This window comes from Pleurodeles waltl, chromosome 3_1 (genome assembly GCF_031143425.1).
Source record: "Pleurodeles waltl isolate 20211129_DDA chromosome 3_1, aPleWal1.hap1.20221129, whole genome shotgun sequence".
Lineage (NCBI taxonomy): Eukaryota > Metazoa > Chordata > Amphibia > Caudata > Salamandridae > Pleurodeles > Pleurodeles waltl.
In genome coordinates, this window is record NC_090440.1 from 1,778,677,830 (window position 1) to 1,778,692,122 (window position 14,293).

General features: G+C 41.0%; 1 protein-coding gene across 1 annotated transcript in view; it reads right to left on the bottom strand.

The window, feature by feature from the left end:
- Positions 1–8,878: 8,878 nt before the first annotated feature.
- Positions 8,879–14,293, bottom strand: part of TMEM41A (transmembrane protein 41A) — a 164,850-nt gene continuing 159,435 nt past the window's right edge. The window contains exons 4-5 of the mRNA XM_069225805.1: positions 10,535–10,673; positions 8,879–9,885 (exon numbers count right to left, since the gene is read on the bottom strand). Coding sequence (XP_069081906.1) covers positions 9,662–9,885; positions 10,535–10,673 — 363 coding nt within the window. The 3' untranslated portion in view covers positions 8,879–9,661. The remainder of the gene's footprint in view (positions 9,886–10,534; positions 10,674–14,293) is intronic.

Sequence of the window (14,293 nt, forward strand, 5' to 3'; positions counted from 1 at the left end):
TCAACAACCTGTTTTGCTCTTTTTTGTAGATCTTTTGGGAGATGTTCAATGAGATGCTGCATCTCATCCCAGTGGGCTCTGTCGTATCGCGCTAGCAGCGCTTGTGAGTTTGCGATGCGCCACTGGTTTGCTGCTTGGACAGCGACCCTCTTCCCGGCTGCATCGAACTTTGTGCTTTCTTTATCTGGGGGAGGTGCATCCCCAGAAGTGTGTGAATTTGCCCGTTTTCTGGCAGCCCCTACCACCACAGAATCTGGTGGCAGCTGAGAGGTGATGAATACAGGGTCCGTAGGAGGCGCCTTATACTTTTTGTCCACTCTAGGCGTTACTGCCCTACTTTTAACTGGCTCCATGAAGATCTCCTTTGCATGGCGTAGCATGCCTGGGAGCATAGGCAGGCTTTGGTAGGAGCTGTGGGTGGAGGAGAGGGTGTTAAATAAAAAGTCATCCTCTACTTGTTCAGAGTGTAGTTCCACATTATGGAACTGTGCTGCTCTAGCCACCACTTGTGAATAGGCTGTGCTGTCCTCAGGTGGTGATGGCCTAGTTGGGTATGTGTCTGGGCTGTTATCAGACACTGGTGCATCGTACAAGTCCCACGCGTCTTGATCTTGGTCATCGTGGCTCATGGCGGTGTGAGCTGGCGAATGTGACGGGGTGTAAGTTGGCGAAGCCGGAGTTACAGGTGGAGGCGAGGGAGGAGGTGTTACCTTCTTTGCTGTTTGTTGCTGAGGAGCCTCTAGTGCTATAAACTGAAGTGTTCTCTTTCTTTTGACAGGTGGAAGGGTACTGATCTTCCCTGTCCCCTGCTGAATAAAGATACGCTTTTGCATGTGATCCACTTCAGTGGATTGCAGTTCCTGTTCGAATCTGTGTTTTTTCATTTGTGAAGACATAGAATGTTCTTCAGTATAGGAGCCTGAAACTGGGTCTGTTGGTGCTTTTTTCGGCTCCGAAAACCCTGTTGTTTGTCTTTTCGGCTCCGAGGTAACCTTCCTCTTCTTTTGTGCCGAAAAATCTTGGCCTCTATGGTCTTCGGCGACACTGTCTCGGCGTCGATCCGTGTCGACACCGAACTCTCGGTGTCGATGCTTCTCTTTAGCACTCTCTCGGTCCCGAGGAGGCTGCGTGCCGGTGTCTCGACCGGAGTCGGACGATCTCGACATTGAATGGGCCTTTTTCGGTGCCGATTGTTGGTCACCGGGAATTTGGGTTGAGCCATGGCCGGTTGGCAGTGGCGTCCCCTGGGCCTTTTTGCCTTTTTTAAGTTCTGATCTCGACGTCTTACTCACAGTTTTTGTATTGTCGAGTTCGTCGGAGTCTGAATCCTGGATGGAAAAGGATTCCTCCTGTTCCTCTTCTGTCTCGAACTGTCGATGCTCCTTTGGCGTGGACGCCATCTGCAGTCTTCTCGCTCGACGGTCGCGCAGAGTTTTTCGGGACTGGAACGCCCGACAGGCCTCAGGATTCTTTGCTGTGCTCGGGGGACAGGCACAGGTTACAGACCGAGTGTTGGTCCGTATAAGGATATTTGTTGTGGCATTCAGGGCAGAACCGAAACGGGGTCCGTTCCATCTGCGTTGTTCTCCACGCGGTCGGGCCGACTAGGCCCCAACGGTGTGCCGAAATCTACCCCGAAGGGCACCGAAGCGCTTCGATGTTCAATGCGTCGTCGTATGTGTTTATCTCGAACCGGATCGCAACGATACCGTCGAAAATCTTCCGTTTTCAGCTATCTTTCCGTTCCGAAACTCGGAGCGACAGTAACATGTCCGAACCCGATGGCGGAAAGAAAACAATCAAAGATGGAGTCGACGCCCATGCGCAATGAGCACAGAAGGAGGAGTCACTCGGTCCCGTGACTCGAAAACACTTCTTCGAAGAAAAACAACTTGTAACACTCCGACCCAACACCAGATGGCGAGTTGTGCAGAACATGTGTATCTACAGCGACAGATGCCATCGAACACATGTTTTAGGGAAAATAGCAGATGTGCTAAGCTTTCAGAATAACGGGTATAACAATACTTGTTAGTACTGCAACCATATTGTAGTGATTTCTAGGATAATGTTTCGTTTGTAAGGCCTGTGTGATGAAAACTAAATTATACTGGATTTAATTTACATATGAACAAAGTTATTTAGACCGATATCCAAACCAACAACAATAATTTGTTTCTAGTTTCAAAGAACATTTTTTTGTTGTTGTAATGATAGAAAACAATTTCAAGTAAAATAAAGCTGTAGAACTCAGTTTAGTCCAGTAAATTCAGGCTCCTGGCGTAATATGAAAATTGTAATTACTTTCATAAGAGTTGTTCAGTAAATTACAAATCAGCATAGACATTCTGGAGCAGTGTCACAAATGTGAAGTAGATTTACAACTTTTTGTACGTTCATAAAGATGCCCAGAAGTTATTAAAGAAAACTATGCAAGTCATATATCCAAAATAAATATGTTGGAATTGCACATTAGCAGATACATTTTTAAATGAACTTAACCACAAGCAAACTATTTCCCCTGCCCTGTAAACAAAAAACATCAATTTTTACTACATATACCAGATTTCGCAAGGTTTGAATGAGAGCATGGTTTTTAGAATCCCCAAAGTAACAACATTGTCAGCATACCAAGCAATCACACTGGTGTACCCCTCTCAATCCACCAACACTCTAAAGCCTCCACTTCCTCGCCAGTCTTAAACACAATACTGTGGAAATCCACATTCTTCCATTTTACTAAACATCTGCAAGTGTAAATTTCAACAGCTCTTCATATTGTGAGTTAGGATTGTGGAATGTTAGATCACAAATGTAGTTTTTTGCACATGGCTTGAATTTACACATGGTCTTGATGCTCTTTCGACTACATGTGTCTTTACTATTTATGTTCGAATGTGACAAAAATTAGTCACTACACTGCTTTGGTGTTGTTCAACAAAGCAGAAAGCCAATTTAAAAAGCAGACACATTTTCGCCAATATTTATTTGGACAAATCAGAATTTACATGTATACAAGAACCAATAAGGCACCTTTTGGTTTTAAACTGTCAAGTGCTAGTCGACGTCAGCTTTACAAATAATTCTGTAAACATTTTCTTAATTGAAACATCATTTAAAAACACAGAATATCTATATAAACATGTAGTCGGATTACTAATAAATATCACAGCATTAAAACGTTTATAAGTACCAGCTTCTGTGATCTCCTATGAACTAGATTGTCCCAATGAAAAAGCTACAATTTAAATAAATCAAAATGTCATGATATACAATTCATTATCAGAGATTCCACAAACAATGTTCTTCGAGTGTGTAAGTAATCTCTGTCAATCACAACAAAGGCTGCATGGCCTTATTGCACAAGGCATACAAGACTATCAGTTATCTTTTAAAATGCCACTTCCATTAAAATACACCTGTAAGACAGTGTACCAGGCTACAAAGGGGAACACAACTCCCATTAGTGATAAATGCCTAAAGGGAGTAAAAAGACTTCACATCATGGACATATCCTTTGGCAATCAGCTTGAGCGCGTGAAGCTAGAAGTTAATAAATGTAAACATTCTTGCAATGTAAACAGTAATGTACAATGCACTTTGAGGTAACATCTGGAGAACACAATGCGAGAAGAGGGATTTGTTGAAAAAACAAATGGGAGGGATAGTGTGCATGTGAAGTTAATGGTTATTTTACCTTTGTTTGGCTACATCTCTTTGGCTTGTAAAAGATTCCACATCTAAAATGTTTAAGCTAACTCTTGGATGGCACAATGCCAGCATTTACTTTTCTTATTAAACATGTTAATGGCAAGGCAGATTCCACATTGTGTCATAGCTGGACCTTCCTCCAATATCTTCAATTTAGATTCTATAAATATGAAACTTTTAGACCTGTTTGTAAATATTGTCACACAAAGTTGGGTTGTTGGGGGTTTGGTCATGCTCTGCATAAACAGAATTCTAAGATTTAATGTTAAACGTCACTCCAATTCCTGTATGATAATGTTTATACTGCGCTAGGGAATCCTAAATAAATTCTAAAGTGCTAGCGGTGTCGGATGATAAAAATGGAGATGTATCCAAAACTATCTGAAGAAGACTGGAAATAACCAAGACTTGTTTTAGGTTGAAGCATAGCCAGTGCATGCATATGGCAAGGTAGAACAGTCACTTAACGGTGCAATCATCAGGAAACAGCAAAGGGCATTATTTTACAGCTGAGAGGTGTAAATACAACTATTTTGTTTTTTAAGGAGACCTAGGTCGTCGTAGGCAAACATTAATGTTTGACTTTCCCAACTATATATATTGTTCCAGAACAGAGGATAGTGCAGTACCTAGAAGTCTGAATGGACCACATCTCTGATCACATCCTAAATGATATTGCAATCTCCTCATCTAATTTTTCTTCTAATTCCATTGTTGTTTCCCTTTAATTTATGTAAACACGTTTATATTATAATCCTAATTTAAACTGACCTGACTTCTTCCTTGAGGCAGTTAAATTACTCCAAAGTCTGCAGCATCAATCCTAACTCCTTCCTCAACAGGAAAGTTATGTTCTGGTGATACCTTACAATACACCAACTGCAAATCAGAGCTGTAAGCCTATTCCTAAAAAACTGCTGATTGCCAAGGGAGAATGTATTGTGCAAGGCAAGGGGAAATAGGCATTGATTCAAAATTAGTCCAGTGGAAATACTGACCCTTTAATTTAAAAAGTACTCAGTGTGTAGGTTACAAGAACATTAGAGACCAATCTAATAGTGGGGAGACACACCTAGGCTCAGAGCTGCTTGTCTGACTGCATCAAGTTCATTTGCCAATATGTGCTGTGGGTGGTGATCTCTTAGTATTTAGGAAAGAGAGGTGCAGACGTAGCAATACTTTGCATCTTATTAAAATTAGCCCTCCTATTAACCCAACATCAGTTTATCTGACTTTGCGCCAAGGGAGTGTCCCTCTGGTAGTAGATCTGCGTCCAATGCGTGGTACATATGCAGTACTCTCCCCCAGCACAGCGACTTTGGTTGTTGCACTGCACTGCTCTTTTAAAAAAATTTAAAAACTTTTTAAGATAACTGGCCCCAAAGTATTACCTTACTGATCAAGATATTTTACAAAAAAAGATAAATAACCAAGTGCACCCGCGAAGCAATCTAGTATCCCACCTAAGTAAATTCTCCATTTCAGTGTACGGCACTAAATCATTTGAATTCATTTTGGAAGTACCTTTTATTATGGTGTAAGAAAGGAGACTCCCTGGGCTCCTCAGCCTTTCAAGACGCAACCTTATTTTCTAGTCTTTCTACTGGTCAACTACTAACCCTTAGAGTGGACTGTATTCTTCATCTATCTAGCTACTCTAAGTTTTCTGACTGCATCGTTGTTGCCCATTCGGAAGCAAGGGCATGCCCATACCAAAAACACTTCCAGGTCTCTGGATGACTCATTGGCTGGTAAAGCTATTTTTCTGTGTACTGCTAAAATAGGTCGTGGCTTAGGACACCAAACATCCATAGCTCTGCAGCTAAGCTTTTCTGTCAAGTTTCATGGAAACAAAAAGTATTCACTTTCAGTTTAAAAAAAGATTGTTGCAAATGTAACTCTTAAATAAAGTGCTGGTTAAATCATCTTTTATTTCCTTCACTCACATCCAAACAATAAAGTCCTGCATAACGTTTAGAAGGCCTTGGATAGCTCCTATGCATCTGGAAGATCTGATTCGGTTTGACACAAGGTCCTACCTAGAGAAGTAGTGTGCAAGACTCAGGACCATGATCCCTGACTCAGGGCAATGATCCCTGAATCTTCACTCCCAGAGTAGCAGCCAATGGAAGATGCATCATACGGACACTGGGGGGTGGGGAAGAAACTCAGCAGCAGTTGCTGAATGATTCCCTTAAACAGGTCACTCACAGGCCCCTGGGCCAAAGTAACGGTAATGGTGTTCTTAAGGCCCAAGGACTGGGCATTCACAGCCCTATGAGAACACTCCTATCCAGTGTTTAGCTTGGACGAGTCCTGTCTCTGTCCAGCCCTCCTGCATTCCAGTAAGAGCTCCAGGAACTTGGTGCAATTACAATTCTTACAACCAAAAGTACAAAAAATATTGTCTTCGCTTGTGGATAGAAAGGTCTGGGCAAAGTGACCATGTTTCATCTCTCCTCTTTCAAAAACACACTAGTAGACAATGACTAACTACATAAGAATATGTTCAAGAAAATCAACGTTCCAAGATGCTGATGCAAAGAATCACCACAGAGCTAAACTCCACAGCGATCAACACCTGAAACATCGGCCTTTAGCAGCAATTCCTCTGGCCAATTATACTAGAGAGCACAACAGAAAAGATTTGAAAAAAGGAAAATAATTAGAAAGTTATTCCCTTGGACATACATGTGGCATCATCAAGCCAAGGTTCGGGAAGCGATCGATAATGTTTCACTGAATTTAGTCTCCCTCTGGGAACCGAGAATGATGTGCCTTATTTGGTGCCTTCAAATCTCACAAGAGACTGAATCTTATTTCTGCACTGTAAACACAACTTTAGACCTCTATGTTAATCAGGTCACCAGATTATCATGTCCATGAAGCCTGTATAGGTTTATTTCTGAACCTATTCAATATAAAACTGTTCAATACTTTTATAGTTCCCAATTCCGTTGATCATCACCAAAATCTTCCAGACTTCTCCTCTGCATCTGGCTCTGTCAACATTTAGGCAGTTTAAGTAGTAGATTTTATTTTTGTAGCTGATGAAGTGGTTATGGAGTCTCTTTCTGGTTTTATTTGGACTACCAATACCAGATGGATAACAAAAAACCTTACAACAAATACCCTAGCTAGTATGACTTCTGCCCTGAGCCTCAAGTCTTTGTTATTGTTTCATAGGACTATTAACCATTAAGTAGGAAAATATTATTTTGGCTTCCTAAAATACTTTTTAGTGGATTTTGTAAAAACATTGGTTAATGTTGGATGTAAAATGCCTTTAAACTACTCCAGTGAAAATATAATTCATATGCAATGACTAACACTAGTTCAGGAGTTTAACATTCTAATACTCTAGGAGTATGTGGTTTTAAAGGTTGGTTAGATCAACCTTGAAACAGCACAGAAGGCTTAACAATTAGCAATAAATGACTCATTTGAACATAAGCTGAAATTAACAGAAAATAGTGTATACTTTTAACACAATGACCAGAACTGCCCTTTAATTCATACCTGTACATCAGATAGGAATAGTTCCCAGTTTTGAATGTGCTAGAATGCTCAAAGTATAAGCACATATGACCAGAAGTCTATGAACAAGAACATGTGTATAAGTGTTCTGTGCGCCCCTTTGACTCACAAGAACTATGCAACTTTGCAGTAATTTATTAAAGAGTAGATCCCACAATGAAGTGCGTCTTCCCTATTGTGATACACAAAAGTTACTGGGGAAAATAAATGTCATTTTTGTGTTAAAGAAGGTAGCTAGGTATGTTTTAATTCAAGAAGAGGTTGCTGTCCTGGCTGTTATTAAGCATTATGTACTTATGGGGCCCTCTCTATGGTTACCTATTTTTAAGAAGTCCTGGATGTGGGACTAATTTTGACATTGCAGCTTTTTTGCTGCAATCTAATTTTGGAACCAATATTGTTGTATTTCACCACAAAGTATAAAATGCCCCAGTACTTAGTCTATGTGACGTTATCTATCGTTTTCCAAGCATTCGCAATTTTTTGTTTTTTAGGTTGTCCATTGTGAAATTCCTGGATTGCTAACAAAGATATACCACATAATTTTATTTCCATAATTTTACATATTTATTGCACTGAAGGTTTACATAGCAATTGTTTAGCATCACTAATTTATTATTAGTGACCATATAATTTGAAGGATGTTTGGTACCACTGTTAATGCTACAAATGTTTAAAAAAAAAAAAAAAAGAAACTGAACTGAAATAAAATCACTTTGCTCTAATTTTCTTGGTACCCACAATTCAGCAATACTTTTAGCTTTACACCATCAGGCTCTAATTAAATATCAAATATTATGTTTTTTCGTTACAGAAATTGGAGTCCTTTCATCTACATTAATTTGACAAATGTTTTCCAGATGGAATTAACCAAATTTATGGGTAATTCAGCAATGCCAACAGCTCAAAATAGCTTAAAAAAAAGAAGCTATACATGGCCTTTATATGGGTCTTCCTTAGTTACCTATTCTATATGTTGCTTCCCAAACTAACTGAGAAAACGTCTGTTGGCAAAACGTGAACAGACAGATGACTTAGGCTTGCAGCTTTTGACAGGTCAGTAAAAATGTCATCTAGTATGAATCGGTGATTTAGGGGGAAGGTTTTCCAGTAAGATTGTAAAAGAAGAAAAAACAATTAAAAGGAGGGCTGACACATTTGTCCATATACAAAGAAACAACATCAACTTTATGGCTGGATCGGGTGTTGACATTTTTAATCCTGCACTAAAAATGTAACACTGGCAGCACCATATCACTCCATAAAACCAATGTCATTTCTATTTTGTTTCCTTTGTCATTAGTAAGTCTGTTTTAAATCTTTTGACTATAAAAAAAAGACAGAATGTTAAACACTTGCACTTTCTATTTAACACTAGAGATGGATGACAGAATAGTTTAATAAAAATGAACACAGATAATGGTGCCTATAATGTACGATGGGAGCAAATGCAATGCTCGAAGTAATGGTTTCCAGATAATTGGTATCATACAGGAGGATAATGAATTACTGCAAGCCTATGGGCATTAGAAGCCACAAAATGGTAGTGCACTTCAGTTGATAAATGAAGCCAGAGTTCAGACAAAACAGCAGAGTTTCCCTTTTTAACAAGTTTTCTATTTTTTTTCTTCATGACGCAAATGCCCAGACAGGACTCGAGAGAGATCATGGAATATGTTCTCCATTTTTCAGTACCATTCAAAACATGAAAGGTTTCACACTATAAACATTTCTTTTATATTCTACTAGTATTTGTAAAAAAAATAATTATTTGGAGCTACCAAAAAACAGCACACACATTATCTTTGTGTTTCTTGTGCTTATATAATGAATTGTGCCAATTCTACACAACAAAAGTCTTTCTACCAATTATTACTTTTACTAAAAGACGACTGCTGCTCACAACTTGAAAGAAGGAAACAATATCAAATAACAAAAGTGCATCAAATAAAATCAGAGCAGATCATCAGCCCCAATGTTCTAATAATTAAAAAAATCTATGCATAGAAACTCCATTGTGCAAAATGTTATCTTAACCAGCAACAGATTGAAAGAAAAACAAATCACCAATATTGTTTTTCAAAATGTGACTTCAAATCTGTAATGGCCATTAATCTTTATGAGACATTAACAGTATGTGAGGCAGTTTTTGAATCGACACCTTTATATTTACAGGTCTAAGTATAAAATAATTTAAAATTGAAAATATGTTCTATGCATACATTTTAAAACAATAACAAGGGGACATTGTAAGACTTTATATTTCCACAGAGTTATATTTTTAGCTAAGAAAAATGGTTCTTAAAATTTCAAACAATAGCAGTGATAGTTCATACAAAATTGCAAAATGCAGGGTTTTGTTAAACAACTTATAGTTTTTCAATGTTATTTGTTGCAAAGCTTTGGCTTCTCACTAATCAGTCTTTCTGCCATTGGTAAGTAGAATCCCATTGTCTTTTGTATCTGTCCTCAGATGATCATAGTTTAAATGTTTGATGATGGTGCCTGGTATTAGTGCCATTACAGCTATTGCCAACAGTTTCAACAATGTACCCCAGGAGAAAATGTCATCAAGAGATTTGATTTTAGAAAGAATGGAGCCAGTCTGTACACAAATGAAGTTGTAGGGTACAAGACCTGTAATATATAAAGATGCATTAAATGCATTTTTTTACATTATGAGGAAAAAACAAAACTGATCTCGGACATCAAATGCAAGTGCACATATTTGCTTGATAGAAATGTGTACCCCCAAAAGAGGTTAATTGAAGCTTTATTTATGGTATATGTAATAGAAAACTAATACCAGTTTGTATAACAGGACAAGAGTCATCCAGTGAAATAAATAGAAACCTTAATATTTAGAGTTCACATATGCACAAAAAATCCAGGCTTACCAAAATGAACATGACTGTAGTTAATTCAGACACTACTTAATAAAATGTATCAAACAACAAAGCCTTAGTTGTTAAGCAGTAAGTACCCATACTCATTTGTTATCAATCCTGAGCACATTATTCCCCCTCCAAATAAAGTGCACAAAGTAAAATGCAAAGTAAAATGCAAAGTAAACCCAACAAAATTAAGCTACATATTTTTGCAGAATCAGTTACTTGAGAGAAAAACAGTTGAGACAATGATCCTCTATTTCAAATAAGCTCAGCAAAATGATATGGTGCATTCAGGTCAATGACATAATATATTTATGCAAACAATTTTAAAACATGCTCTGTTTTTTTATTAATTCAACAGTATGTACCTCCATATCTGTATATTCTTTCCTTACCTATCAGCACAGAAAAGAAGAACTGGATCAAAGGAATATTCAAGATGGGAGACGTGATATTTAAGAACCAGTTCGGTGTCATGGGGAAGAACCTCAAAAACAGCAAAAAGAAAAATAAACCACTTCGGTTCTCTTCCACCTGTCACCATAACAAGAAAGAAATGGATGGTTTTACTAAAATGTCTTACACATCGATCAAAGGTTACAGATTTCTTGAGGTACAAATAAGAAATAAGTGTGCTGGGCAACACTGAAATCATTAGATACACTGAAATCAATTATTTACCAACTAAAGCTGAACACTGATTCAAAACTGAAAGAAAATTAACTTTGCCGGTTTCTGAATATCCTGTAATATTCCAAAGTGTTCCATAAAAATTAAAAAAAGGTGAGGGCCTGCTTTCAACGCTAAGCAGCACTTGATCTGAAAGCGTTCCCTATTTTAAGGGAACACAGGTTACCATGACCTGTAACTCTGAACCCTCCATCCTTCAAATTACCACCTTTTTCATGTCAGATCACCATATAGAAGTAAACCTAGAATGTAGAATAACACTCAAGAACAGTATAAAGCGAAAATTATAAGGTGAGAAGCATGACCATTCAATTCACAATTTGTTCTTGATTTGTTTCTTGTTGGTATGCATATACTACTTTCAGCCTTTCTGAACTTTAGTGAGCTAGCAAGAGGTGTACCATTCTCAGTATTTGGGTTACAAAATGTTAGTTTTCTTCTGTATAGGGCTTTAATGTGTAATAGGGCCTGCTATTCAGCACTTGTAATCAGTTCAGTGCACATGCTGCACAAAATACCAGATTATTATGACAGCTTCGACAGCAAAGATCTGTGTGCAACCTCAGGGCCAAGGATTTGCATCACAGTGGATTATTACACCCAAGTTAGTACTAAAAACGGTTATCATCAAATAAAGAACTTAGAACTGTAGTCTGTCCTACACATAGGTCTTTTCACAAGCCTTGTATCTTTCCAAGCTCCAACAGGACATCCCTACATTTGTGAAAGCTGTCTGACTTACATACCATGTTAATCCTAAAAAACTGTAGACGTACATCTTCAAGACTCGTAAATGGACAGGAAAATGTACTTTCGAAAATACAGTTATTCATCCTGAGACTAAAGCAGACCTAAAAAATAAACCAGAACTTTCCAGTTTACTCCTCCGCAGCAACCATCTTTCTACTGATCTTCAATCCAATTTGTTAAATCTACTGTTTAAAAAAAAAAAAGTGTAAATGGACATCTACATAATGGGGGTCATTACAACATTGGCGGTAAAAGCCGCTTACCGCCGTGCAGAAGACTGCCAATACACCGCTGCGGCCGCGGAAACCCGCCACAGCTATTATGACCCACATCTCGGAATCTGCCGAAATTCAGACACCCACACAACTCCGCCACACCAAAGGTCAGTGATAAACTGACGAAAACAAAAACCTCCACCGTCACGCCAACAGAAACACGCCCATGCAATCACGACCCACGAATCCACGCGGCGGTCTTTCAACCGCGGTATTCCATTGGCGGTACACACCGCCGCGCTCAAATTACACACACATCTCCAAAACACCGCCACATCGGACAATTCCAAATACACACACCTGATACACATACACACGCCACTCCCACACATCCAACACAATATAAAACACACACCCACATCACCCACAAACCCCTCCGACCAAAAATTTTGACGAAGGCCAGAGAGAGAGCACAGCACAGACAACCCCACCACACAGAGGCACACGACACCATCACCCACACAACATCCACACACAAAACACCACACACCACTACACATCACCACATACACCACCTCACACATCACCTACACCACCCCATGGCACGGCAAAGACACCCCAGGTTCTCAGAGGAGGAGCTCAGGGTCATGGTGGAGGAAATCGTACAGGTAGAGCCACAGCTATTTGGCTCACAGGTGCAGCACACCTCCATAGCTAGGAAGATGGAGCTATGGCGAAGAATAGTCGACAGGGTCAACGCAGTGGGACAGCACCCAAGTAATCGGGACGACATCAGGAAGAGGTGGAACGACCTACGGGGGAAGGTGCGTTCCGTGATATCCAGGCACAACATCGCGGTACAGCAGACTGGCGGCGGACCCCCACCTCCTCCCCCACAACTAACATAGGAGGAGCAGGTCTTGACCATCATGCATCCTGAGGGCCTCGGAGGAGTCGGTGGAGGAATGGACACTGGTAAGTTAAATCTTAACTATCATATCCCCCACCCTACCTGCATGCTATCACACACCCCCACCCTCACCCCCTCCCCTATCACTCCAACTCCTCACTAATGTATTAATAACACAAACCACACATCCCAACACCAAGCCCTGCATGACACAACAAAGCATGGTCACCCCTCACTAAAGCATGCCCACAGCACATACCCATAACACCCCCCCAACCATCATCACACAAGCCCCCACACTGGAATGCTAGCACTGGGGTACACGCTCACCCACCCATTGCACACCATGACACACACACACACACGCAATAATCATGCTTTTATACCCCTGCAGGACCCCTACCCAACATTACCAGACAGGTGGGTCCAGACATCTCTACCCCACCCACAGAAGAGGCCCACAGTGATGACAGCAGCTCTGTCCAACTGGATCCAGATGACCAGCACGGACCATCGTGGGCCTCTGGACAGTCGGTTCCCCTCGCACAGGCACAGCCCAACACTGACCTTCCACCCTCTGGAAACACCAGCATAGCACCCACCCAGCAGACCCATACCTCCGTACCCAGGACACATCAATCAGCTATGTGTCCACCACTACAGGGAACCCAGGATAACCCACCTCCCCAACAACAACAGAGACCTGGAGGCAGTGGTAGTGGGCGCACGGTCCAGGGGACAGCGGCCCAGGAACACAGTCCCTGGGAGGGCTGCTGTGTGACAGGGGGCGGACAGGCCAAGGGAACCCACTCTCCACGAGGCACTCTCCTCCCTCATGGGAGCATACCACCACTCCTAGGAGACGATGGCGACGGTACTGGCCAAGTTTCAGGAGACCCAGCGCATGCAGGAGGAACAGTATTTGGGGTTCAGGGAGGAACTCAGAACCATCAGCTCCACCCTGGGCACCATCATAGGGGTGCTGAAGGACATACAGAACACCATGAGGGACACCGTGGCACTCCAAGGGGCCCCGGACACTAGCATGACACTACCTCCGCCGGCGCTAGTGGACAGGACACCCCGCCACAGGACCACCACACCAGCACCCCACCCCCTGCAGACGGAGAACCACCCCGCAGGCAGTCCCTGAGAACCAGGAACAGGACAGAGCACGATGGCAAGACCCCCACCAATATATGAGACCACCCTGATTGTCATCCCACTGTCCCACTTTGTAACCCTGTCCATATTGGAACTGCCCCAGCTCCACTTCCTATGCCCATATGGGCAGTGCACCTGTGAGACTAATAGCATGGACTCTGCCATGGACATTCCTCCACCATCCCCCCTCACCATTTTACCACCACCTCCAATAATTAGCACTTCAATAAACACCCTTGAAGCACAAAACAATCTGGAGTCAGTCTGTGATTTTAAAAATGTGTATTAGCAATGACAGTGAAAAAAATGTTTTTCAAATGTAATGTCAACATACCTATGTCAGACATCACAAGTCCATGAAGGATGCAAGCAGATGACACACGTTGGTAACCACACCTGTGAAACCATAATAGATATGTACAACT